This window comes from Syngnathoides biaculeatus, chromosome 7, assembly GCF_019802595.1.
Source record: "Syngnathoides biaculeatus isolate LvHL_M chromosome 7, ASM1980259v1, whole genome shotgun sequence".
Taxonomy (NCBI): domain Eukaryota; kingdom Metazoa; phylum Chordata; class Actinopteri; order Syngnathiformes; family Syngnathidae; genus Syngnathoides; species Syngnathoides biaculeatus.
The window spans coordinates 4738133-4765754 of record NC_084646.1 but is presented as its reverse complement, the minus strand read 5'-3'; the positions used below and the strand labels follow the sequence as shown (position 1 = coordinate 4765754).

The window sequence follows — 27622 nt, the reverse complement described above, 5'->3', positions numbered from 1 at the left end:
TCTATTCATCTGAATAAATGGCAGAGGTATTCTCAAAAATCACAAAATATTAATTTTATTTACTCAAAGATGAGCAGGTCAGGAAGGTTACACTGACCAGACATTGGGTCACCTCGAAAGTTGGTGTGTCAAGCTACAAAATTTATACACCACAGTGCTTTGGGAAAATACTATAACCTAAAAACACTACTTTCCATTTATTTTTACCTCAATGTCTACTGATATAAATCTACAAAATTCCTTCTGAATTGACAGAAAATGTCAAGATGTAGAAATTATATCCCACCAATTAACTAACCAGCACATCTGCCTGATAGTTCTGAGGACCTGGTTTCACATCCGGCCTCGCCTGTGAGGAGTTTGCATGTTCTTCCTCTGCCTGCGTGGGCTTCCCCCAAGCACTCCGGGATCCTCCCATATCCCAAAAACATGCAAAATATGTTTACTGAAGACTCTAAACGTAACATAGGTGTGATTGTGAGTGGTTGTTTGTTGATATGTGCCCAGCGTTTGGCTAGTGACTAGTTCAGGGCGTGACTCGCCTCTCGCCTAGAGTCAGCTGGGATAGGCTCCAGCACATCCGCGACTCAAGTGAGGATAAGCGGTATGGAAAAATGAATGAAAGAAAGTAGCTAATCATGACTAAGGTTTACCACAGCAATGAGAAATCCGAAAATTCATTCTTAGGCATACTGTAAACAGAAATAAAATGTGAAGAAACAGAACACTGCGGTATCATATGCTACGTTAGCTTAATTAAGCCACTCCCGCATGTGTCCCGGACAAAAATACACATAAATTACACTAAATCAGCAGTATAATAGTTTGATTAATAGTTGCCAAAAAATCCCTGAGAATGTTGTTCCCAACATTTATGAGCTGCTCGTGAGTTATGGTGTGAGTGTTTTTCCATCTCAGCAACTTTTAAAAGAATTCCACCTTTAAGCTGTTTCAGATCTATTTCATATGCCAATAACAACCAACCAACCAACAACCGTGGCACCAGGAGATGGAGTGACTTTCACCTCAGGTGTGTTTACATCTTTTCAAACAGCCACAACCATGGCAACAGTCATTAAAGGACACACGATACACTCGCTAGCAAAAGTGGGAACACGTCGAGGAGGAGGAAATCCAGCCGACGGGCGTCTGAAGCCGGTGATGACAGACTAAATGCAAATACAAAAGCCCATCTTCACACTTAAGATGTCGACAAAAGCCTCACTTTACTTTAATAAGTGTGTGGTAAATGTTCCTTCCTGTTCTCACACTCAACCTTGGAATAGTTTACCTCTGCTTGCAAATAAACACGTTACAACCTTCTCAAATAGAATACCACCCTGGTAGCCTCTCTTTTAATTGCTGCAAATCTTATGGTATGTTTAAATCAATGTGACTAGCGCCGCGCGCTTGCCAACGGCAAACTGGTCCGGCTACGAGTCTCAGAGGAGATTTAGAAAACGTCATCCAAAAATGTACTTCTTTTTTATTTGTCCCCGCCATCTGTTCACCTAAGTGCACCTGCATATGGGGACAATCTGACGCTTCTATTCATCACGCTTTAACGGGATCTGAAAGTCACACCACTTAACTTAACCCTGTCAGGCTGGTTTGTGGGCTGCATTTTTATTTATTTTTTTGGTGACACTTTAATATCTATGAGAGAAATTCAGGATATTGAAATGTTTGGAAGGATGCCGATGTTCCTAACTGCGGCAAATATAAGAAAATATTGTAAATCTGATGACCAATACATTAGCATAGATGTTGCGTTGCAATCGTATAAACACCCCCACCACCACACACACTAAGGACTCATGGAAGTATACATAAGAGACACAAAGGAACCCTGTGTCCGGTTCTTGCTGCTGGGAAAGTTACGTAATGGGTTTAGGTGTGGATCGGAGGTCTGAATAACAGCCAGTCGGGAAAGCTCATTAAAAAAAGTCATATGAATTTAAGCAGAAGAGAAGAGGCAGGTGTTTGCCAGTAATGGGCTTAGCGCAGCATCCCCAAAGCAACACCATTCATGTCTTTGTACTTCTTATGATCGCATCAGAAGAGCACCGTGTTCCACTGGGTCACGGTGCTGAACCACTTAAGTCATGTGACTTATTCATTACTGATGAGTTACAAAAAAAAAAAAAAAAAAAAAAAGCGGACACATGAATGAATTCCGGTGAAACAATGCAATAACCTTTAAAAATAAAAGCTGCAAGTTGACACATTTAATCACGTTGATTGTTCAAATTCATTGTTGTGGCGTACACACAGAAACATCCATCCATCCATCCATTTTCTTTGCCGCTTATCCTCACGAGGGTCGCGGGGAGCCTATCCCAGCCGTCAACGGGCGGGAGGCGGGGTACACCCTGAACTGGTTGCCAGCCAATTACAAGGCACATGGAGACAAACAGCCGCACTCACAATCACACCTATGGGCAAGTTAGAGTGTCCAATTAATGTTTTTGTGATGTGGGAGGAAAACGGTGTACCCAGAGAAAACCCATGCAGGCACGGGGAAAACATGCAAACTCCACACAGGCAGGGGCGGGATCGAACCCGGGTCCTCAGAACTGTGAGGCCAACGCTTTACCAGGTGACCACCGTGCCGCCACACACAGCAACAGAGTATCAGAAAAATAACTGAAAAACATTAAGTGAAACGAATATCCCAAAAAAAGTGGTTGTACCACACTTCAACTGCAATGGTAGACTAAAGCTTTCTCTTGAAAAATACAATTTTAACTATTAATTTTTAAAATTCAGGTGTGGGGCATGTAATATGGAAGCAACATTTCAACATTTTCTATAATTTTTCAGTGAATTTTGTCTGAATAATCCATACCCAGTTTGGTATGGAGTGGGGCAATGATTGAGTACTGATATATCTTATAATGTCAAATTGTTTGACTCTTACACAAGAAGTCTCAGATGAGAAAATATTGGGCCGTGTTACTTTTTTTTTTTTTTTTTCCCCCCAGAAAAACGTGCAAGTAGCATTTAAATTTCTGCTCCAGCCTGACATTTTTTCCTTTATCTTCATACCGATGACATTACATACACCTAGTAGTAACTTCCCCTACTGTATTTATTTCAGTGACTGAAAACTTGCTCATTAAATTAATTTAAAGAGTTACTGGTAAACTTACTGAGACAGTAAATTTAAAGTAAATTGATTCATATGAATTTAAGAAGTCCTCCATCCTAAAGTATTTTCACCATCCTTTCTGTGCATGGATCTTTGGTAAACATTTTGCCCATTTTCCACTTTACTAAAAGGCTGTGACAGGATTTCCAGCCAAAGTACTTGAATATGATATTTGGTCCAGATATGAGAAGCTTGCATCTCTTTCGATCCACCATCTCTTTTCATTTGTTGCCCCTGTGGGCTTCTTTCAAGAAAAACAAGTTGGCGGTGTAATCCCTAAAAACCTGCCTTTAATGCTCTCGTGCATCCCAAGATCCACTTTATTTAATCCTCATATACATGTAGAAAGGATTCATAAATCTGGCTTCAGTCCAACGAGACAGTAAATCTAGTCAAATATTATGAGCGCGTGCAACTAGGAAGCGTAAGCCAGTGTGAACATGCTAGGATAAAAATGCAATAAAGGCTTGACAGTGAATAACAAAGAAACATTTCATGGAATTCTTGGACAAAGGGAGATTACCATAAAAGGGTGACAAATCATCTAAACATAGTTTTTACAATAGCATAGTAATATGTCAGTAATCCGGACTAACACGAAAACACCCACATCATCAGGCGCCCCAAAAACACTTCCTGCTATTTTTGTTGGGGGGGAGATAAACACCCTTATTGTTTGTTTTCCCTTCCTTTATCTACACAGTACTATGATTTGACATTTTATTTGTTTTACAGAATTGTTTTCCAAAAACAATTTCCCCCAAAAATTTTGAACAAGGTTTGTTGACACATTTTTCTCTAACTTTGTGTACAATGGGATTTCGTACTCTGCATTCAGGTTTTGTTATGTTATGTAGGCAAATCGCCAACAGAAATAGCAAAAATAAAAAACCACAGCAGGAGAAATACATAATACGCAAAATAAAAAGTAAAATAAGAAAAATTAATAGTTGTGATACATACATTAACTGCTTTATGTATTATTAGAAATTTGGGGGAGTAGCCATACAGTGATTTTGGTATCGAAAGAACTTTTAACATGACTTATAATTGGGGAAAAATAAATTAGTTTCATGAAGATAGGTTGATTATTGAGAAAAAAAAATAGAATTTAACAATTCAGTCTCATGCAACAGCAGAAACTAAGACTGCATATATATTAGTATATTTATACTTGGCCGGCACGGTGGTTCAGCTGAAAAGCGTTGGCCTCACAGTTCTGAGGTACCGGGTTCGATCACGGGCCCACCTGTGTGGAGTTTGCATGTTCTCCCCGTGCCTGCGTGGGTTTTCTCCGGGTACTCCGGTTTCCTCCCACATCCCAAAAACACGCAACATTAATCAGACTCTCTAAATTGCCCATAGGTGTGATTCTGAGTGTGACTGTTTGTCTCGATGTGCCGTGCGATTGGCTGGCAACCAGTTCATGGTGTGCCCCACCTCCTCCCCGTTGACAGCTGGGATAGGCTCCAGCACTCCTTGCGACCCTCGTGAGGATAAGCGGTAGTGAAAATGGATAGATGGATATTTATACTTTTGTTTCATTATTATTTTTGTACGTTTCATATTTGTGTATGTAGTGGGATGAAAAGAAAGATGCTTGAATCAGACTGTGATTTAGCATTGTGTCACCATCTTGTGACAATGAGTGGCCCCCTACCCACATAGGAATAAGACACCGTGAGTCACTTTTAATCTAATCACATGACTAACGCACTGAGCTCAGATGTCACATATTTCCATATTGTGTCATTTACCCTTGAGGACATTCCTTCACCTACATGTAAAAAAAACAAACAACCCATTGATATCAATTGGCAAATGAAGTCCAAAAAGCCAGTGGAAAGGTGTACGCCTCACCATTTGTTGAGCCTGATCAGAATCAACACTCCACTTGTCTTACATTAACTGCGCCTAACAGGCTAACTGGATGAATGGATTGTCTTTGTCGTGAGAGCGCTCAGTCAAACGTCAACAAGGACCCTCGCAAGGGGCGACCATGACAGCCGGCTTAGCCGCACAAAGCCCTGACCGGCGACTGTTTGGGAGGGGGGAGGATGCGGGCTAAAAATACCACTGGGACCCGCTGCTATTGACTAAACAAACGGAAGCTAATGGGAGGCCACGGCGCGTGGCCCGCGCAGTCACGCACGCAGCAGCCTGCTACAAGGCCTCCCTAGAGAGTGAGATATAATCAGGGAGATTGGTGGCAGTGAGACAGCCTGGTTGCGGGGCCAATGGGGACGAGGCTAGCGGGTCAGACCTCATCATCGCAACATGTTTGCCTGGCTGGCACACTTCGAGGACGGAAGAATAGAGTGATGGCCATGGGAGGAAGACGAAAGACAAGTGGTATTAAAAAAAAAAGAAAAAAATTACGGGCCAACGATGATGACTCTAGGGGTAATATTTGTGAGCAGGTAGAGTACTCACAAGTATCAATGAAGTGAGCGCATTGGGAGGACAAGGACTGTGTTGGTGGGTCGCTGGGTGATCCCACAGAAGTTTTGCTCTGATGAGGCTGCGTCAATGTGAAGCCTGAGGGAGGCGGCCACGCTTCAATCCCCCCGGGGAGCCAAAATCAAGAGGGTCAACAATGCCCAGGAGAGCATTTATGCTGCCCATCTATTCATTCACTTGAGGAACATCAGGATCCAACACTTAACATTTATAAAATACATACATACACAATTCATCAAATTGGAATATCGTAGAAGTTAATTGAATTCAGTAATTCAATTCAGAAGTGAAATTCATTAAACAGTGAAATACTTCTGAGAGCCAATCAAAAAGGATTTTTAAAATATGTAATATTGTAATATCTTTAGATGGTGAATGTGGGAGTTTTGTTACCTATAAGCTATATACAATCAACATTCTGAAACATCATCTAATAGTTTCCTCTGTGTATAATGAATACATCAGTTCCTCTCTTTGAATGGAAACACAGTATTAGAATAAGTTACATTCTCCACAATATTCAAATTTGTCAAAATACATGTTGACAATGCTAATATTAAATATAATGTTTCATATTTAGGTTATAAATTTTTTATACATTTACACACTATATTGTTACATTAACTTTAGCTGTATTTGTAATACCGCTCCACGCTAGTATAGACTATGATTATTATTAGTCTGCAGGTGCCCCTAATGTTCTCCATCTAGTCAGTGACATTTTGCTGTCTTACTCTCCATCTAGTGGTGACCTGCCTTAACTACACTCTCATTCTGCACAAAGCTGATGTTCTCAAGACGCAAATTCCCACAGAAAAAGAAAAGGTTGGGGAAAAAAAAAATCCAGGCACAAACGCAGTTCAAACTATGTAGACTTGCGGATTACTTTAGTAAAATCAAACAACAATATATTTTCACTCGAGGCAATTTTAGAGTCTGCATGTTTTTGGGATGTGGGAGGAAACCGGAGGGCCCGGAGAAAACCCACGCAGGCAACGGGAGAACATGCAAGCTCCACAAAGACTGGGCTGGGATTTGAACCCCGGTCCTCAGAACTGTGAGGCCAAAGCTCTACATTCAACTGATATTAAATATTTAAAAGTGAAAAATAATGAGCCTGAATCAGTTCGTGTGTGCGTATAGAGTGAGCTCTCTCTCTCTCTTTCACACACACACAGATACACACACACACACACACACTCACCTTTGCCAAGACTGAGATGTACTTTCTTAGAGAAGTCAACGCCTCTCCTGCGATGACAGGATGAGAAGCCAGCTCCACCCGCAGCGAGTAATGCAGCGTGGATTCCAGATCCGCCATGTACACTCTGGACCTGTGCAAATATTACACGTCGTTCAAAGCCATGGTGACAAACCAGAGAAGACAAAACAACATGTTTCTGGTCCATGCCTGTTGAAATGTCTCCAGAGGTCCTCTGTATGTTTGCTGATGGGATTTGTGGTGGCCGGCGTGGACTTCCCTGAACGTACCACCCCTGGAAGCCCCTGAAGAGCGTAGGAGTAAAAAGCACGGGCCTCGAAGTTGCTGTCGGGGGGGAAGTAAGAACACGTTGCAAGGAAAGTCAGAACATCACTATAGTTACATTTGTTATATGTACACTTTTAAAAACTATTTCAGTGTCCAATCACCAAAGGTCATGCAGCTTTTTGTGTTATTTCTTCTTGTCATTTAGTTGTTTATTACAAGAGTAGAAAAGCTGACAGTTAGTTATCCAACCAGCAGACAGCAATATGTCTACCCTTTTAAGGCATTTTTATGACAACAAACTACAAAAACCACACTGCAGCGAACACATAAATCAGAACGAGACATGTTAAGAACAACAGCGGAGGAGAACGGCGTTGCACAGCATTTCCTTCCCAGTATGCTGGCAGCACGCCAGAGTGAAGACACATTTTATTCAAAATGAAGCTCTGACTGTGGAGTACTCAACAATACTGCAGTATCTGTTGCTAGGGTTAGTCAATGTGTTTACTTTTGTCATTTCTAGGATTGTATCCTTAAACCCCAAGTGACATGCCTATAAACATTCTATAATAGATATTGGAATGAAAAATACATATAACATTATGCACTTCAATGTCTAAACGAAAAAATAAATATGAGGGGACATATCCAAGTGGCAGCCATATTGCCTGCAACGTCATCAGCAGAGGTCACACTGGGACATTCGCCATTGAAAACACGTAGTGGCGCCTGCTATGGGAGAGGATCAACAGAGATTTTCGGATTTTTCCGACCCCCCCTTCTGGCACGGAAGCGCTTTTCGAAGGAGAGAACATCTCAATATCGAGTGAAGTGACAGGGGCAATATTACCCTCTTGTTTCAAGCCATATTTCGATGATATGCGGATCACTTAATAACTAGCAAGAGACTCTCCAAACAGTATGTATGAGAATATGTAGCATACGTGTGCTCGGCGCCACCATGAGCCACCCCGGCCGAAGCCGTGATCGGCAGACGTGGCGCCGACGCACGCAGACAGATTTAGCACCCCTAACTTACGTAAGTGGATCTTTTGTCACGTTCTGAGACAAGGACTACGTCCCCCAACCCAGCTATTACTTTTTTTCGTAGGTGTATACACACCTACTTGTCTTTTGGAACCCAAAAAGCTTTTCGTCTTTTGCACCTTCCATTTTACACGATGAACCGGGTCTTTTGGAAAAGTATGAAGAATAAATCCATCGTACCGAGTGTTTGAGCAATATCCAGCAATACAACGAGACGGCATTTTGGCTAACACGAAAGAACAAAGGCCTACTTTACCGCAGGTAAAACTAGCAGAAACATACGAGACCGCTTGAGTGGGCGTCTGCTCATAACGTCACTTCCTGCTTCTTCTCCAAAAACAAATCCCTCGAGAGGATTTTCACGGCAGCAGTTACAAAAAGCCATATACGTCAAAATCATGTTGTGTGGTGAAAAAAATTGATGTGTGCTTTCCGGCTGCCTTTTTTTTTTTGTTAAAAACATACGACAAATAATGCTTTTCGTGTCAATGGGCCTTTAAATAATTAGTGCTGGAGCAATGGAGAATCTGGACAGCCAATCAGTGACCAACAGTTGTTTACATCATCCATACAGTATTGACTCAGCACACTTGGAGCCTCCAGCATACCAGGTAAGAGTAGTAGTACCTCACAATATCTACTTTTGATAATAGCAAGGTGAGACACTAGTTGCCATGCAGTGGAAAATTGACAAAAATGGTACATTACTGTTCCAGACCAATTTTAACCAATGCTCAGTGAAAATTAGGATGACAACTTTGGCTCGAATGAATAAGATTGGAAGAAAGGACGTAGTCGACCCACTTCAGTGCCCGGTCATTGCCAAAGATTAGCCGGAAAGATTCAATCCCGGGTGGCCCGACGCATTTAAAAGCAACACACTTGGCAATGTGCAGTTTACTCTCCAAGCAGGGATTCTTAAAAAAAAATAAATGCACTTGACTTTTTTTTTTTGTTTTCAAGTCTAGTGTTATAAAAATGCTTTATGGGCTCTTCAGCGTTTTGTGGCCATATATTTTACACACTTACCGGAAAACATTTGCGACGACGGGGGCAGATGGTGCCAGGCTAGCGCACGGTCGGGAGAGATCATCGATTATGAAGCCACAAGCTAAAAACGCCGCAGCCTCGGCCATTACCGCGCTGACTGTTCGCTTCTCCTTTCTGCACCCTGATTGACTTTCTCCCCTTGTGCGGGACGGAGGGAAGACAGAGCATCGTAAAAGTGGGAGGCGATGGTAATAAGGTGGATGGATGCTAAAAGGAGGCTGCTGCTCACTCGCACCAACCCGGGACTCAATTACACCTGTGGGCCTGGTGGGAGTGTCGCACATGTGGAGGGAAGAGGCCCATTTATCCAGTCGTCCCCTTGGGCTGGTGTCAGCGTAGACCGGGATGGGGGACACGCTCGCCTGGGAGCGGTGTGCATTACATGCATGACGGATGTGCGCATTCTCACACAAACTGCGTCTCTCCCAGGATCAATCAGACATTCAAGCGATGATGGGATGCCATCTGCCGCCGTGCAGGTGAAGCCAGAAAAGCAATGGCATTGTTTTCATGCAAGAAATTAAAAACCTTCCCCCTCTTGTACAGTGATGGAGATGAGGGGAAGTGGGGGGGCGAAATGGTGGGGAGGGTGAATAAATAAATCAGCAATAAATCATTTCCTCTTTGCATTTGTCAACTAAAAAGAGGCCTCGTTTGCATGCCAAGTTATTGAAAGCGCCAGACAAAGGGGGCAGATGGATTTGCGAGGTGAGGAACGATGGGAGCCGCTTTATGATGGTGAATAATGGGAGCAATTTTGATGCTCTGATCCCAATAAAGGGCCAGATGTTTAAAAGTAGTCTCATGAATAGGGTTCAGGTAATGAGGACGCAAACTTGTTGTGTGCTGAACAATTCAAAATGTGACGGGAATACATGTGGGGTTGTTTGTGGATGGAGTAAACTGAACAGACGGTAACAGGTTTGTGAGGTTGTACGTGCCTTTTTTTTTATAGTTACTACACTATATGGACAAAAAGTATTGGGACAAACCTCTCTCAAATTTTGAGTTTTGTACTGCAACATACTAATACTTTTGTTGCAATTTCTCCTTTGACAGTAAAAGTAAAAATAAACTTAGCTTCTCATGTAACTGTTAGGAATTTATTGAAAGTAATATCGTGACTTTTGCTACATGCTGTACTTAAGTACTAAAATTACTTTTGATAAAGTATAGCAAATGTCACGAGAGTTTTATTCAAGTAATATGATCCAAAGTAACATTTTCTCCTACCAATGTGATTTCATGTCACGATGCATACTTTTACTCTTGTATTTCTCACAGCTACTTTATGAATGAAATCTCAAAAGTATTAGCCAAATAGATTAGGGCTAGGACGGTGCGGTGGAGCAGCGTTGGCCTCACAGTTCCGAGGTCCCTGGTTCAATCCCGGACCCGCTTGTGTGGAGTTTGCGTGTTCTCCCCGTGCCTGCGTGGGTTTTCCACCGAGCACTCCGGTTTCCTCCCACATCCCAAGAAAACATGCAACATTAAATGGAAACTCTAAATTGCCTCTCGGTGTGATTGTTTGTCTCTATGTGCCCTGGCAACCATTTCAGGGTGCACCCTGCCTCCTGGCCGTTGACAGCTGGGATAGGCTCCAGCACTCCCTGCGACCTTAATGAGGATAAGGGGCAAAAGAAAATGGATGGATTAGGGCTAGTCACCTAACTGGGAATCTTAATTCTTAATTTGAAACAATTCTCTGGGAGGGAAATTTCAGGTAGGATCTTTTTTTGTTTCACAGGCCACAAATCAAGCCTCTTGACTGGCCAAAAACTAAAACAGATTAAGTAAGGCCCTCTCTCAGGTCCAACTGCATATATTCTTCTGTGCCAAAACTTCTAAATACAGCTAAATGCAGATTAGTACAATATAAGGGGAACTGCATCCCTATTTTCAAGTTCTTAAGTCTAATTTTGATCTATCTTGTTTTTTTTATCATGTATTGATAAGCATCCCTCACTTGCTAATTAGGTGCTGCGATATATTTTACAGCATGTATACACATATCTGCTCCTACTTTGTTGATATAAAGGTTATACAAAACATTATTTTTGACTATCAGCAACCATTTAAATCAATTATAATCACTTTTGTTTGCTGCTTGTCAATTTGATGGGCGCTGCTTATATGAATGTGAAGCTGCAAACGGGAAGTTTCAACTGGAAAACGGCCATGCAATGCATTCCTGTTGCTGCGATTTATGAGCCAAAACAGCAGGCACTACATGGCAATCCTTCATAACACTGCTGACAAATCGATTAGCGCTGAAAGTAACAGTCCATGAATCACGTTTGTGAACAACTTAAAAGTGGATGTTGCGTGCTCGTGACATTTGAATAAATAATGAGATTGCAAGCGGAGGTCGTGCTCTTCCTTGATCACCATCTTTTCATCAAAAATCCCAAGGTCATTAAGGTCAGAGTAGCTATTTAAGTTGTGACGGCACAGGGAAAACCTTTGATTTTAATGCGAAAACCCGCAGATGCCCTTTGGATTTCCAGTCTTGATGCTTGTAATCTTTCACTAGATATGGGATGCAGACACTCAAAGATGATTCCCGTACTGTTATTGATGTTCAAAGATCTGTTATATTATTAATTACTACTAATTGTAACCTGCAGTATGTACATTTAGTCTTGAAAACATTTACCCATGCCACTGTTCCAGTAAACGACACAATACTGCTCCAGCCCATCAGCTCCCTTAACATCCTGCTGCATTATTCTATTGGATTTTTTACATTTAAATAAAAACCTCAATTCCAAAGGTGACTGATGTAAAATCCACTCACAAACACAGCAACAACAAGGAAGTCTTCCAGCAGCTTGAAGACAACCGAGCCACGCTGAGACCAAATTGAAACCAATAAAGGCTTGAAATATTTCATTTTGTGTGTGATAAACTAATATACAAGTTTCACTTTTTGAAACAAATGATTGAAATCAATATACTTGGGCACATACAGCAGCTATTTAGAGACGTCCGAGAAATGCATTCCCAAAACGCAGCAATAATCTTGAATTTACAACAATTCCTATTACCAAAGAATACTGAATTTTTCCTAACCAGCTATCCTTCAAAAATGAATAAAATTGTTACAGAACGGTGCTAGAATCATTGCATCTACGTCATATCAAAGCAACAATTTTTGTTGTTGTAATACTGAATTCCAACCTAAAGGATGACAGAAGTTGCGTTATTGCTTTATTTATTTTTAATGAAATGTACATTTGAAGTCAAGCTACAGAAAATCCCAGTTGGGTGGAGGATAAACCCTGAAAGATTATTGACGGATTAAAAGCAATTTCATTCTGTGACCTTACCAATACTGTCGGACTTTCATGACAGTTTTAGGATCGGTTGTACATGTAACTATTTATATTCATATTACTATATACAACTGTTTTGCCAAATCATTGTATTTTTTTGATAGAATAAGTAAGGAAGCTATACTGTCTTAAAAAAAAAAAAAAAGGTATTTGTACATGAAAAACACAAAAGAGCGAGAGGGAGATGGCCAGTTGTACTCTTGCTCCCAACACTCTCTTTCTGAAGCTGAAAGTCCACTTTAAAAACAAACAAACAAAAAAAAAACAGATAAGGACCTCCAGTCAGATTCAGTAAATTTCCATAATCTGGATATTTCCACTACCTACAAAGCCATCTGTTGTCGCCGCTTGGGAATCTCTTCATTGATTGCTGCTATAAGCAAGATGAGATATCTTAAAAAAGTTACACCATAGTTTTGGAATAAGGACAGAAACCACTATAAAGGAAAGGCACCAAACCTTATACGTGTGAATATCAGTAATTTTTCCAACCCATAACATATCCCATATGCCAATTAATTAAACCGCTACAGTGCAATGTAATCTACTGTGCGGAATTCAACAAAAGTAAAAAAAGTTGTAAATCCTGTGTGAAATGATGTTGTACTGAATTGTTGTATATTAAATCTAATACGAGGTATTTCAAAAGGAGAGAAACTTCCAAAGTTGAATAACTCACATTTTGAGTCGGGTGAAATTGCCTCCAGGAGAATAAAGGTAGCAGGATGGGAACTCCGTCACCCCCAATTTGGTCACGAGTTCTTCTTCAGTGCTCAAGACCCGACGCACTGCAATGTTCTCAAACTGCAACAAGTCCAAGATCACCTGATGCACACAGGGAAAACCAATATACTTGATGCAAGGGGCATTAGATGCTGTGGGGGATGCCAACCATTTTTAAATGGACAGTGGATATAAACATTTACATGAAACAGCTCAAATACCAGTTTTGTAGTGGAAAAAAAATTAATCCAAGATACTTCAAAACATTCTCCATTCATCTTAACTATAACCCATACAACTCGATTGAAAAAAAATATTTTTGGCATTTAAAATCAACAACTGAGATAAAGGGGTTACACACGTGTGCTCACCCTCTCATAAATAGGGATGTGGCGCTGTTCATAATTAATCAATAAATCAAACTCCACAGCCATACGGAGCAAGCACACACCTGCCACCATTTAAAGTGCCTCAATTTAACTTTAAAATTCAGCAGTTCTTTTTTTCCAACATTTTTGTAGTTAAATCTTACAGAACACCCCGTGATAGAGAGCGTCCACGGCATCAGAGGGATCTCATTGTTTTAAGGTATTTGTCAGACGAGAAGAAAACTGGACACTCAGGTTTCCGAGAGGCACTTTCTGTCAAGTACATGTGACAAAAATCTCCCACCACCATTATCGTTCTTTACTTTTGGGGCGACTTGAAATCTTTAAAATGCATGCAAAACCAAAGTTCAACATTTTAACCATAACGCCAGAAGGGAGACTTGGAGCAAAAGCATAACTGCTCATCACTAAATACATTTTAAAAACAAAACAAAAAAAACATACCTACATTAAAACATGGTAATGTGGCGGTCATGCTTTGGGGCTCTTTTTCTTCAGATGGAACTGGGGCTTTACTCAAGGTTTAGTTCAAAATAATAATCACCGTCAGTCAAAGTTAGCACCAAAAATGGGCAAAAACATGTCAAGAAAAGCCTACTTTAAAATCTCAATGTTATTTTTTTTTTTCTTTTTTTTTTTTTTAGGAGTGTTCTTACACCTATTTAACCTGACTTTGTGTTAAGTCTGAACAAAAGCAGCCTCCCAGTTATAAGAGGGTGAACTTGTACAACAGTGCGGCAAATTATAGATCATATTAATGGTCAATTTTTTAAAAAAATTATTTATCTTGGTATGATCTTTTTGTGTCAATAACTAGGCATTTGACCAGAGGTTTGCAGGCTTTTTTTAAAAAACTGTATCTGCATTCAGCATTGATGGAGAAAGGCGCAGTTACTGTACCTCTCTGCCAATGTAGGAGGTCGCATCTTCAAAGATCAGGGCGAGGTGTCGAATGCTATTTGTCTCCACCAAGATGTCGATTTCAGCTTGGCTGATTACAAAAAAAAAAAGAAAAAAAAATCATTTTGGTGAATAGGAAACATTTTCACACTCACCTAACATTTATTTACAGCTTCATGACATAAAAACCAGGACACTGCAACCTCATTTATCCTTTCAAATCTATCATTAAAAATGGGAGATTTGCAATTATAAGGGCATGCAATACAATTTTTCCTGATCTAAATAAGGAGGGAAAAAAAACATTGGGTGACAAATGTTGTACAATCTCGCTTCCTGTTCTCATTTTCCTGAACTGTCAACATTCAAATCTACATATCACAGTTTTGCCTGTGAATACAAGGAAGCCCGAGGGCTCTTACAAGATCTTTTCACGAGCATGACGACGGCTTCTGCAGTTCCGGCTTCCAGCAAACAATGGAAGAGCTTTAGCGATCATTGCTTTAGTTGACAAGACCAAATAACAACCCGAGTTCTGTTCAGCACCAACTGAGAAGTGACAACTGACTGAGTGACAAAGCTGACTGCTAACCATTCATGAACAAAAGTGGATATTGGAAGACAGTTTTAAAATGTACAGGAATTTTTGGGTGTTACATTTTAACATTAAATTATTCAATACTATAAAATTATAATATAAAATTAAAATGAGTTAGAATGACGGTAATTTCCGGCCTATAAGCCGCGACTTTTTTCACACGCTTTCAATCCTGCGGTTTATGCGGTGATGTGGCTAATTTGTGCATTTTTCCTAACACCCGCAAGGGGGCCCTTGAGCGGAAAAGGTAAGAGTGAGACTGGTGGAATATATGTGCCGAGGAAGTGACTTTTACCGGTACGGTTTTTTTTTTTTTAAACCCGCCAGGTTAGCGCTGCGCTAGCGCTGTGCTAGTATGTTGCTGCTGTGTTAGTGCCGTGCCTCAGTGATTTTTACCGGTATGTTTTTTTTAACTGGCCCTGTTAGCGCTGCACTAGTGTGTTTCTGCTGCGCCTCAGTGACGTATTTTTTTTTTTTAATTTTAAACAGGCTCTGTTACTGCTGTGCTACCCTGTTGCTACCACGGCGGTTTTTTTTGTTTTTTTTATCGGTATGTTTTTATTTTTTAACCAGCCCTGTTCGTGCTACCGTGTTGTTGCTATGTTAAGCTAAGGTAAGGTATTAAAACTTTGAAAACTCTTTCTGTGTACTATCTTTGTAAATATCTTGTGGCTCAATGTGAGTTTCAATGTGGGCACTTGCGGCTTTTACAAAGGTGTATGTACCAAATGGTAATTCCTTTACAAATGTACTGGGTGAGGCTTATAATATAGTGCGCTCTGTAGGTCGGAAATCAAAAGTAAGTTTCTTTCGGCTTGTCCTCTTAGGGGTTGCAACAGCGTGTCATCTCGGATGAACCCTCGTATTTGTTTGGCACAGTTTTTACGCCAGATGCCATTCCTGACACAACCCCTCTCGGGGTGGAGGCCCCAGTGAGAAACGAACTCACGGCCCCTGGTTTACTAATTACGTGCACAAATTCCTTGGTCATTTATGTGAAGGAGCAACAGGGCCATTTAATGCCTTGTTTTTCAATGAATGTGGAATTTAGAAAAGGCATAAAAGGGGCCCCGCGTATTTGACAGATTGTGCTTTTTTTTTAATCTACCTGGTGGGCTCCAGTGGCGGGCAGGCTGGAGGCCACGGGTCTTGGTGTTTTTCCATTAGATCTATGATGTGGTGACGGAGAGCTTGGACATCATGGGGCAAACCTGGAGGTCAGGGAACATCAAACATTGGACACTAAACATTCCTGATTGTTTTGAGGCCGTGCAAATAGTCAGTTGCAAAATGAGCCCCAGTTAGACTTTAATATTTAATCCACATCTGGTTAACAATGATAATTGTGTACAAAGGCTATTAAAAATTGGCTTCACCGTCACTATCCACCAACGTCTGATGTGATGCAGTAGCCCCTAGTTTAAATGTTTTGAGGCGTAGGCCAAAAATTGAATGTCACACACTGTGATACAGTAAATATTCACATCCCCTCTTATCCTCATAATATTATTGATAGTATGGCGAGCCTCATTCTAAAAAAAAAAAAAAAAAAGAAAAAAAATCCTGTTTTTTTTCCACTACCACCATTTCCTCAAAAATCAGTCAGACTCATGATCAGGATTTGTCTCCTCTGGCACACTAAGTTTTATTTGTTATCGTTCATGATTTACAAGAATTATGTAAAACCTATAGAGATTCTGCTGATAACCCCGTTGTTACGCCGGGAATGTTCCCGTGATTGAAAAAGTATCTCTTTGACAGCGTTGATGGAATGCAACTCTTATATTGGACTACGTTATACTCTGTGGGTGTCTAATGGCACAGTCAGTGAATGTATTCTTGAACAATGATACCTTGAAAAGTCTGTCCAGCAGAATCCTCTCGGCTGTAGGCATTGAAAAACTGGAAGGTAAAACAAAAAAAGAGAGTTTGGAGTTACACTCAAATCTGAGGAAGCAGAAAGATCAAATTGGGCAGTCCTCACACAGCCACGAGAGAAGCAAAGCGACGGTGTGTTAAGTTTGGTTGGCATGCAGCCATCTCCCCCTGCCAACGTCGACCCCCCGAAATCTCCACTGGCTAAAATGACTTGGAGATGTTTAAGCTTGATTGTGAAACTGAAAAGAAGGAGCCCTTTGTTCAAGTCACCTTTGCTGGTGGACAACAGGGAGAGGGACGTGACCAAGGTTTTGACTAGGGCTGCATTCATGATTATTTTTAAGAATAGACTGTTTAAATTACTTTTGCAGAAAAAGCAGTTTATACACTGATTATGATAAAGAGGCTTGCTTGGTTGCAACATCCCAGAAAATGACCAAAAATGTTGGCAAGTGTTTTCCAAACTAAAACGTGGGTGCAAATTTATCATTTTGAAGAAACACAAAGATAACTATCCATCCATTTTGTGCACCATTTGACCTTACTACGATTAGGGGCGTGCCAAGGGTGTTGGCAAAATTGAATTGTCAACTTTAAGACAAAATATCAAAATCCCAAATGAAGTGCATGTCCTGAGCTTCTCTTGCAGTTATGAAGTGCAATTCACTTTTAAACTACAATAGTCAATACAGATTATTCGCACAGGCTGCTTATCTATCTTTGCCAGTGACGTATAGTGACGGGCAGAAAAATTGGACGCCACTCATCTTGTTGGCAGAGGGTAAAATTAACTGGTCTATCCAATGTTTGTCATTAAATACAAAAGAAGAATCGCTGAGAGCAATTAAACAGGAACAGATATTATGCCAAAGTTATATTTGCAAGTATGTGGAGACAAGACAGTCATTTCAGTATCAATACTTTTTGTGACATTGTTTTTTTTTGGTGACGTGCCGTGAGTATTTAATAATATGCGCCTTTGTTTAATCAAGTAAAAAAAAATACTACATTAAAATACAGGTGATCCTGGTGTGGCCTGGCAATGACAGAAATACTAATGCCACAAATAAAGTCAAACAAATGTATTACCAAAATGTCGCTGAAAAATTTGAGTGTAAAATTGAATTAAAAAATTTTAAAAAATTGATAAATAAAACAAGTCTACTTTGGTTCAGCAGTACTTCATTTTTTTTTTTTTTTTTTTAGTAGTGCTATCCACTCAGCTGGTAAATCGTTGGCCTCGCAGTTCTGACGATCCGGGTTCGATCCCGGCCCCGTCTGTGTGGAGTTTGCATGTTCTCCACGTGCCAGCGTGGATTTTCTCCAGGCACTCCGGTTTCCTCCCACATCCCGAAAACATGCAACATTAATTGAACACTCTAAATTGCCCTTAGGTGTAATTGTGAGTGAGGCTCTTTGGCTCAATGTGCCCTGCGATTGGCTTGCAACCAGTTCAGGGTGTGCCCCGTCTCCTGCCTGTTGAAAGCTGGGATCGGCTCCAGCACTCCCCACGACCCTCGTAAGGATAAGCGGCGAAGAAACTGGATGGATGGTTGGATGGATGGATAGTCCCAACCATCCATTTTCTGAAGCGCTAATCCTTAGTAGTGTCAGGTGGAAAAAGGATTCACTCTGATATGGTCATGATCACAGTATTGTGAAAAATTGGAGTGTCTGCTGTTGATGAGCTCATACATATTATGATCATCATTTACCTAAACAATGTTAGCTCATACTTGTGTGACAAGGGCAGGGCACTGAGACTGATGGCGCTGAACACTTCACAAGAACTTGCTGCTTAATTACTTTAAACTTGACATGGAATCAAGTTCTTTGAACACATCATGCTTAGATCAGGCGACAGGATTTTAGCCCTGATATTGGGCCGATTAGCTTTTGCAGCTAATTTCCTAGATCGGACCAGACGTAATTTGTTGGTGTGACATAATCCACGTCCAAGTCTCGCATGTTTGATTTTTGGGGATATCTTCTGTGTAATGTGAGACAATGACAGCGCACCTCAACATCAACAACTAGGATTGCATGTTGTGACTGGCGCTTCATCCTCACATTGTCAACATTTAGTCATGTGCACAAACCGAAGATTACCAAAGCTTTCGAGCATGATTAAACAGAAACCTGGCTTGTTTAAGTATAACCGTTAGTACTAGCACTAGCTTGCTAGGCTGCATATTTAGCCGCCTGCTTGCGAGTCATATTCTATTAAAAGTATGTGACCATACCTCACGCAATCCTTGAGTGAACCTTCTCTCCTGAGCACCGGTGACGAACACTAAACATTTTCCCTCGTTTTGTTCTTTTCGCCAACACACACAATACATTGGCACGACATCTTGTTGTGTGTAGTGTATCGCGTTGATTGGTGACATGTTTTCTGGGTCTGCCTCACCGACAGCGTTTGATTTGACAAGATACAGTAAATCCCATTGTTCATTGGTATCGGGATACATTTTGTGTAGTGTTGCCATATTCTGACCAAGACTCGCCGAGATTTTCTACCAACAGTCTGACATACTGCATTCTGGAAAGGCCAAATTTGTTTTCTGGTCTGATCCAGGCATAAGATTTGAGACTTTACTAGTACTAGAGACTTGTAGGGCACACATGTTACCTTTAATGTTGGATATCCTCTGATACCGAAGCTTACGCAGACCTTCCTGTTATTCTCATCAGCACAGTCGATGGCTGCCAGGTCAACGGCAGGTTTCCACTCTGTAAGATAGACCAACAATGCAAACGTAGGTTGCAGAAAAATGTATAGTAGAGACAACGTAACATACAATTACATGTCATAACATCAGATAATGCAACATAACATTCACCAAGATACAGTAACAAAATATATGCTCACCAGCTTGTGGTTAAAAAAAAAAAAAAAAAAAAAAGCAACTGGAGTGCATCAGTGATCGTGTCATCCTTGACCATATTCATGACAGTATGAGGAAAACAAACAAGATTCGAGAACAACATAACACAAAACATGATAATTGAAATCAGGAAGAGTTACATAAAACAACACAACGTATGATAAATTGAGATAAGGATAAGAAAATAACAACATACGATAAAAGGAAATAAGGAGGAATTCCATATTAAACGATGTGATGAAATAGGAAACGATAACATCTGCTGAGATGAGATAAAATACAACATACGATAGATAGATAGATAGATAGATATAGATAGATAGATAGATAGATAGATAGAGATAGATAGATAGATAGATAGATATATAGATAGATAGATAGATAGATAGATAGATGAAGAAAAGAAAGAATGGTCGTTCAGTGCCAGCTTGGTACCAACCTTTAATGTCTCTCGCCAGTCGCTTGTAGGTGGGCGAGAAGGAGATGCAGTGCCCACACCACGACGCATAGAACTCCACCACCATAGCCGAGCTGGAGTTGACCAAAACCGATTTGACATTGTCCGGGGAGAGCGCGACGATCTGATCGGAGCCCGTGTACAGTCCGGCCTCCGCCGCCGAGGACAGCAAGAGCAGCCACAACGTCAAGCGGAGCCCGGCGACGTGTCGGGGATATTTCTTCAATTGTTCGCTCAAACCGGACGCGGCCCGGTTGTAGCGCCGCGCCATCTTCCCCGGTTGTGTCACAGCAACGCCAAGGTGACCACCGGCGGGAGAAAGTTTTCAACACAGCGGCAAGTTTCTGACCACTACTGGCTTGACGCCGCGCACAGTAGGAGCATCTGATTATTCGGGGTGCGCCTCCTCGCTCGCCTTTACGGTAAAGGGACGGACGGAAATGACCCTTGTGAGGAGAAACAAGATTTACCGTGTCGGTGCCGAACCGTTGACGATTATTCTGTTTTTAAAACATGGCTACGGCTAAATGATGGTAAATCTGCAAACTGAGGAATCAGAATCTGTTACAGTAATCCCAGAACGTCACTCATAAGATTTCTCAATTTGCGGAAGTACATGGGGGGCCACATCCGGGTTTCAAAATAAGATGACCGAATTGTGCGGTGTAATGGGTAACCCATTTAACACCGACTGCCACCCAAAAAACAAACAAAAAAAAAAAGAACTTGGCTCTCCAAGTACTCCACCGCATCATCACCAACATTCGGTGCAGTGGCTTAGTAGGTCATAGCGTTAATCAAAAACAAGGTAGAAATTTTATTTTGAAATTATTATTTTCAATAAACCACTGTAACGTTGGTTAAAATTTGAAAGTTAATACTACGCTTAAAAATAGTAAATTAAAAAAAAATCACACAAATGATTCAATTAAAATATGTGCTACATGAAAGTTTAATACATTTTACGAAATAAATGTTTTAAAACAAACTAGGATCCTGCAAGCTCCATCACCGATGACGTGTCCCGTAGCTGGAGCTTTCATATTCATTTATATTGTATTTAAAGTTTAATACAACTGAACAGTACAGTGCTTTGGAAATGTTTTGCATTGGCTATAAAACGAACAAAACAAAAGTCAAATAAAGATTAAAAATATGAGGAAATGAAAAGCTGAAAATCAAGATAAATTCTCAACTCAAGTCAAAAGATAAACAAAAACAGTAAAATGAGTAAACTCAGATTATCAAGTTAAAATCAGAAAACGAAAACTAAGCATAGCAAAAGTCTTTGATCTTTTGATCCAATATTGATTAAAAAATAATTGTGATTTTAAAAAAATCAGCTGGGAATGTTGAATATCTAAACATTTTAAACAACAGGCAACATGGTTTAGTAGTGGTAAGCATGTCTGCCTGGCAACTGCAAGCATTCTGGTTCGAATCTTGGCTCAAGCTCAATGTCAAGTTTGCGTGCTCTCCTGTGCTCTTCCCATTTTCCAGGAAACACACAGGTTAGGTTCAGTAAAGACTTAAATTGGCCATAGGTGGGAAATCCCTGTGGTATATATTTTTTTAAATCATAATAATTCTCATTTTTATTATTATTTTGTATGAAGTGTTGATTGAGTGTTTGAGTTTATCTTCTTTTTTTATATGGTCTTGTTTAACCTTTAAGCAAGACAAACTAAAAAGCATGATTATTTATTAACATAACATCTGCTCATATTCTAAATAGGTCAGCGTCATTGTGTCAATAGGCAGAGCAAACACAAGAGAACACAAGCAGCCCCGGTGACATTTGTGTTGTGTGTGTGGTGAACGAGGCCCATTTTATTTTATTTATTTTTTGGGTTATTTACGCGCTATCAAGGTTATCAAGTCCAGACTGAGATGAGATGGCTTCACTAACAAGTGATTTCTAATTTGTTGACAGTTGTGTGTGCGCTGTTGTGCCGGCAGCTCTGGACTTTTGCCACCAGTCCTCTGACGACATTGATTTGGTTTTGTAATGGATGAAAAAGCTGATGAAGACACCAACAAGTAATTATGTCCTCAACCTGTCATCTCCACTTCCAGCCTGCGTGGACCCAACGCAGATGTAAAAGTCTACACACCCCAGTTGAAATGCCCGTTTTTGTGACCATTGAGATCTATACCACTCGTATAATTCAGTTACACACACACAAAAAAAAAGATCATTTTTTAGTATACATAAACAGTATAAAGCCCGTTTGAACATCTGAACTATTTTGAGGGTCTTGGTGGCAGGTGTGCATTGATTCCAATTCTGTTTTATTTTATTTGCACACCACATGATTGCTGTAGTTTCGTTTTAAATCTCCTCTCAAAGATTTCATATACTTTTCAATTCAGTTGTAAAGGTTATAGATCACACTAATGGATGAAAAAAGTTATGAAATGCTCAATCTTAGTGTCATTTTTTTCATAGCGCAAAAGCTGGCCTTTTAACAGGGGTGTGGAGACTTTTTACACCCACTCGATGCAGCAGTCACAAAAGGTTTTTGCATGAGGGTAAAATTTCACGAGGTGCAGGATCACCTTTACAGTTGAATTTAATTTGGCCTTCTGAAAACGTTTGGTTTAACTGTTGTGTAACAGGGAGCTCAAAGTGAAAATTGTTCACATTTTGATCGCCCTTGGAAATTATCATGGGACAAACACTTGCTCTGTTGCCCCGAGTTCAAATCGTGAAATAAATTGTAATTTTATCATGTAGTTTATCCTTGTCTCTCAGGTGCTGGTGCTTCATTTGATCATTGTTCATAATATAAACAGTTAAATATTTCATTCATCCATTCTCACCACCACATAGCCTCTTAAGGGTCACAGAGTGCTGGAGCCTATCCCACTTAACTTTGGGCAAAAGGCGGACTACACTCTGAACTGGTCACCAAGTCCACACGCTCACTGAGTGCGAACTGAACCCTTATTGCCTGCACACAGGTTAGGCGAATGAATCAGAATCAGACAATACAGTATCAACATAAGATATTGGATGTTGCCAAAATGTATTTGAAAAAAGGTAAACTTTTCAATATCTGACTTGCAGTGACCTCTAGTGGTAAATTCTTTCACTTCCAAATGTACCAATCCATCCATTTTATTACCCACTTATCCTCATGAGGATCGCGGGGAGTGTTGGAGCCTATTCCAGTTATCAACGGGCAGGAGGCGGGGTACACCCTGTACTGGTTGCCAGTCAATCGCAGGGCACATAGAGACAAACTGCCACACTCACAATCACACCTAGGGACAATTTAGAGAGTCCAATTAATGTTGCATGTTTTTGGGATCTGAGAGGAAACCGGAGTGCTGGGAGAAAACCCAGGCAGGCACGGGGAGAACATGCAAACTTCACAGAGGCGGGCCCAGGATCAAACCCGGGACCTCAGAATTGTGAGGCCAACGCTTTACCAGCGGATCCATCGTGCCGTGCCGCTCCAAATATTCCAATCCCTAAATGTAATTCTGCTTGGGAAAACTTCAGTCTTTTTAAACTAATGTGGTAAGTCTGAGGCATGATATTGTTTCAAAATATTTGAAAACAAAATTTCTTCTAATTCCACTGGGGGTTTGGGTTATTAGGAATGTGCATATTTAATAAGCAACTAAAATAACTCGAGCCACCAACGATCATCTGGGATGTGAAGGAATTTTAAAACCCTTGTGCCCTGCCCGCCAAATACCACATTAGCGATACAACTGCTACGCGTACTTATGCAATACTATTAATATATTACATGGCTGCATTATGTGCAGTCTAATGAAATGCAAAACAATTTGAGCATTTACAAAGATAATGCGGTTTTGAGAGATTGTCAGTAATACATCTATTTATTTTTATGGCTATAGTTTGCAGTCAAGTACGAGTGCAGAGGATCACAGTTATGATTTAGTTATGTGAGCAGTGCATAAAACTGACAAATGAATGCAGATCTTATTTTAACCTTTAAATGGTTTTGTTATATCTATAAAAAAAACATTTCATTTTTCTTTTATTAAATCAAACATGGTCTCAGAGCATTCCTTTACAAAGCTTTATTTACAGTTCCAAAGTCTACAAATCTTATGTACACGTTTGCAAAGTCAACTGTTCATTCGTCAACAATCACTGAGGCGCCAGTAAGAGTCTTGTCCGATTGACGACAGCATATTTACACCCATAAAAATATTGTACAATCCAAGTGCACTTGGTGCACACTCACAGCACAATAATATAAATAACCTTTCAATCAATAAAAAGGGGAAAACAGCGGAATGGGGTTAATTTAATAAATCTAACGAGGAGATATGAAAGGTGTTTTTTCATCTTCCGCTTCAGAGAAGAAAGAATTCTCCCCTTCACCAAGAAGATAATGGACAGACGACAGCGCTAAAAAGGTGTTCAGTCAACTACGTGAAGCACTGCATAGTTACAACAGAGAAGGTTGATTTCTCCAATATACAATCGATCGAGAAGACAATCTGGGAGAGTTGAGGTTGGCATCACATTTTTGGTACATTATCTAACCAGCGACTTTTTTTAAAAAAAAAAAAAAAAAAAAAGGAATGGGGTTAGAAACGGGTTTATGTTAAGGTCACTTCTGCTTAAAACGCATAAGAAAGAAATAGCAGGACCAAAATAAGGTCATTCAAGGCCAAGGAGAGAGAGAAAGTGTGTTCATGGAAAAACAATTTGACCGTCTTAACTATGTCATGATAACCACTCAAGTGTGTCTGCGTACATCAGGTAGAGTCACAGAAACGCGAAAGGTTTAACACAAATAGTAAGCGTGGGCATAACTGGAGCGCTAAGGCCAAAACTGAAGGTCTGGTGATGTACTTGACAAAACTCGTGAAGAAAGGAGAAGAATACGTTTAAAAAGGATCATTTACAGCAGTTGAAAAACATGATTTTCAAGGGAGGTCCAAAACAGTGTTCTTACAACGGAAAGAGGCACTTGAACTGAATGTTGACCGTCACCGCCTGGCTATGCGGGCTACGTTCTCGGCTGATTGGTCGTCAATCTTAAAAGTTTTGCCGCACGGACGATGAGGAGGCTGTGTGCTAACCAAGCGTGCGGATCGAGAGAAAATTAAGTGTTCTCCCGTGTCGTAGAAAAAGCAACTGTTCTCTCATGTCATAAAAAGAAAAAAAATATGAAGAATAAGAACAGCTCAAATCCAGCATTTCAGTACTACAGTACAGTACTTAATCCTTTTTTTTGTGTCCTACTTTCACACTGTATGCTAATATGTAGTGTTTCTATTTGAGAGCATCCTAAACCTGCTGTATACATTGGTTAACAGAAGCAACCAAAAAAAACTCATCGAAAAAGTGTTAAAGAAAATCAGTAGTCTCTTTTCTTGCAGGCTACGCGGATACTTAGCATTAATGCACACAGTGCTGATATTAACACGCAGCTCAAAAGTGGGACACAATTACAATTAACGTGACTCTTAAATACTAAACGTGTTTTCATTCTCTTAAATCTCTGATATAAAATCTATTGCCGCAATCACACTTGTGCTTTTACAATTACATTATAATAGATTTGATTTGAAAAACATTTAAAACCCTTTACTTTTGACAGGATAATACACAATTCCAGTCTACTTTCTCTTCTATTCAACTCATTTAGTTTTTTTTTTTCTTTCCCCGAACAGAATAAATATATTATTTTAAAATGTAATACACGCTATCGTATTGGCGACGTCCCGACGCAGGGCAGTCCAAATGTTTCAGATCAGTGACATTTCAGTTACTGACATTGAAAGAACATGTTACAATATGCAAAAGTTTGAAGGGCCAACATGACTTTGGAAAAGAAAAGACGAGGCAGGAAAAAGCCTCCGTAGAGGGAGGATGACTGACAATAAATTGAGTTTAAGGCAAATGTCCCAACCTTGACATAATATGACTTAATAAAAAGGTGACAAATGACATCACTGACTGTAGTTGTAGCTTGGACAAAAGAAAATGTGCCACTGATCTACCAACTGACCACCAACAATGATTATTTTGTTTCTCATTGCCTCTTTTGTACTTTTCAAGCCCGTCTATGTATTTAAGAGATTTAAGGTGGATTACATTCAACTGACGGCGGTCCTCTTGGTGATGAGACTCAGCGTGTTCGCGGTGTCCTTCAGCAACATGTCGAAAATGCTGTCTGCCAGCTGCATCTTGACTGACAGCTCATCTTCTTCGTAGCAGACCCACTGAGCCTCCTCCTCGTGAAGTTCCTGTACCTGCGCATCAAAATACACATATCACAGGTCAGGGTTGTTTGGGTTGATGTCTGTTTAAAGAATAACTCCTTTAATCAGTGTTTTTTGAAAGATAGGCCGTATGGGCCACCATTAACAAACAAACAAAACAACCTTCAGTCTTACCCATATGGGCCTAAAGGGCCACATAGTTAGCAACCAGAAATAAAACTGACGATATAAAGTTGCAAACTTGGTTGCATTAGAGCTTCGCACCGTTGGGAGAAATGCGTAAATCAGTGTTTACAATCTCAATGTAAAGTGAAGAAAGCACTCTGCTACCAATTAGAATGTCAAGAATGTTTTTTTTGGGGGAAAAAAAATGTGTCAATCCATCCCATAACAGTAAATTCTTGCAAAACTACAATCCTAGCAAAATGAGGCATAGTCGAGAAACCCAGAGAACAGTGATAGATGGATGGATTGATACCATTTCCACAAGGGAAACTCAAATTTGGAAATCAAATCTGAAATTTAGTTGATATCACAGGAAATTCAGTGTATGGATTCCTTCCAACTGAGCGCTGAAGCCTTCAAAGTATTTGCTGCATTTAGAAACTAGGGAGCCAAAACCCCTTGGGAAAGTAGGCGGAATTTTTCAAGAGAAAAAAAAAAAAAAAGGGCCACACATACAAAATAGTACCCTATTTTCTGGACTATAATGCAAACCTAAAAGCCTTTAATTTTCTCAAAAGCAGACGGTGCGCCTTATAATCCGGTGCGCCTTATATATAGATCAATAATGAGCCTTTGGTGCAGCTCCATCTAATGGATGCATAACGTAACCCCAAGCCTCTACTGTTGCGTCTATTCTATGCGCCTTGTAATGCGGTGCGGCTTATATATGAAAGAAAGTCTTACAATAGGCCATTCATTGAGGGTGCGCTTTATGATGAGGTGTGCCTTATAGTGTGAAAAATACGGTACATGAGAAAATGTAGGAATTTGGAGCAAATAGCTATTTTCATTTGCACCTTATTGCAGTTTTAT

General features: G+C 40.3%; 2 protein-coding genes across 4 annotated transcripts in view; both read right to left on the bottom strand.

Annotated features, from left to right (window-relative positions):
* The window catches only part of qsox1 (quiescin Q6 sulfhydryl oxidase 1), a 37450-nt gene extending 16474 nt beyond the window's left edge, over window positions 1-20976 (bottom strand). The window contains exons 1-8 of the mRNA XM_061825933.1: window positions 20348-20976; window positions 19653-19753; window positions 16996-17044; window positions 16251-16353; window positions 14545-14635; window positions 13212-13357; window positions 7023-7157; window positions 6816-6945 (exon numbers count right to left, since the gene is read on the bottom strand). Of these exons, the coding sequence (XP_061681917.1) occupies window positions 6816-6945; window positions 7023-7157; window positions 13212-13357; window positions 14545-14635; window positions 16251-16353; window positions 16996-17044; window positions 19653-19753; window positions 20348-20636 (1044 nt within the window). The 5' untranslated portion in view covers window positions 20637-20976. The remainder of the gene's footprint in view (window positions 1-6815; window positions 6946-7022; window positions 7158-13211; window positions 13358-14544; window positions 14636-16250; window positions 16354-16995; window positions 17045-19652; window positions 19754-20347) is intronic.
* Window positions 20977-24409: 3433 nt separating this feature from the next.
* Window positions 24410-27622, bottom strand: part of cep350 (centrosomal protein 350) — a 31719-nt gene continuing 28506 nt past the window's right edge. For all 3 annotated transcript variants that reach the window (XM_061825010.1, XM_061825011.1, XM_061825012.1), the window contains one exon: window positions 24410-26614. In XM_061825010.1, coding sequence (XP_061680994.1) covers window positions 26459-26614 — 156 coding nt within the window. In that variant the 3' untranslated portion in view covers window positions 24410-26458. The remainder of the gene's footprint in view (window positions 26615-27622) is intronic.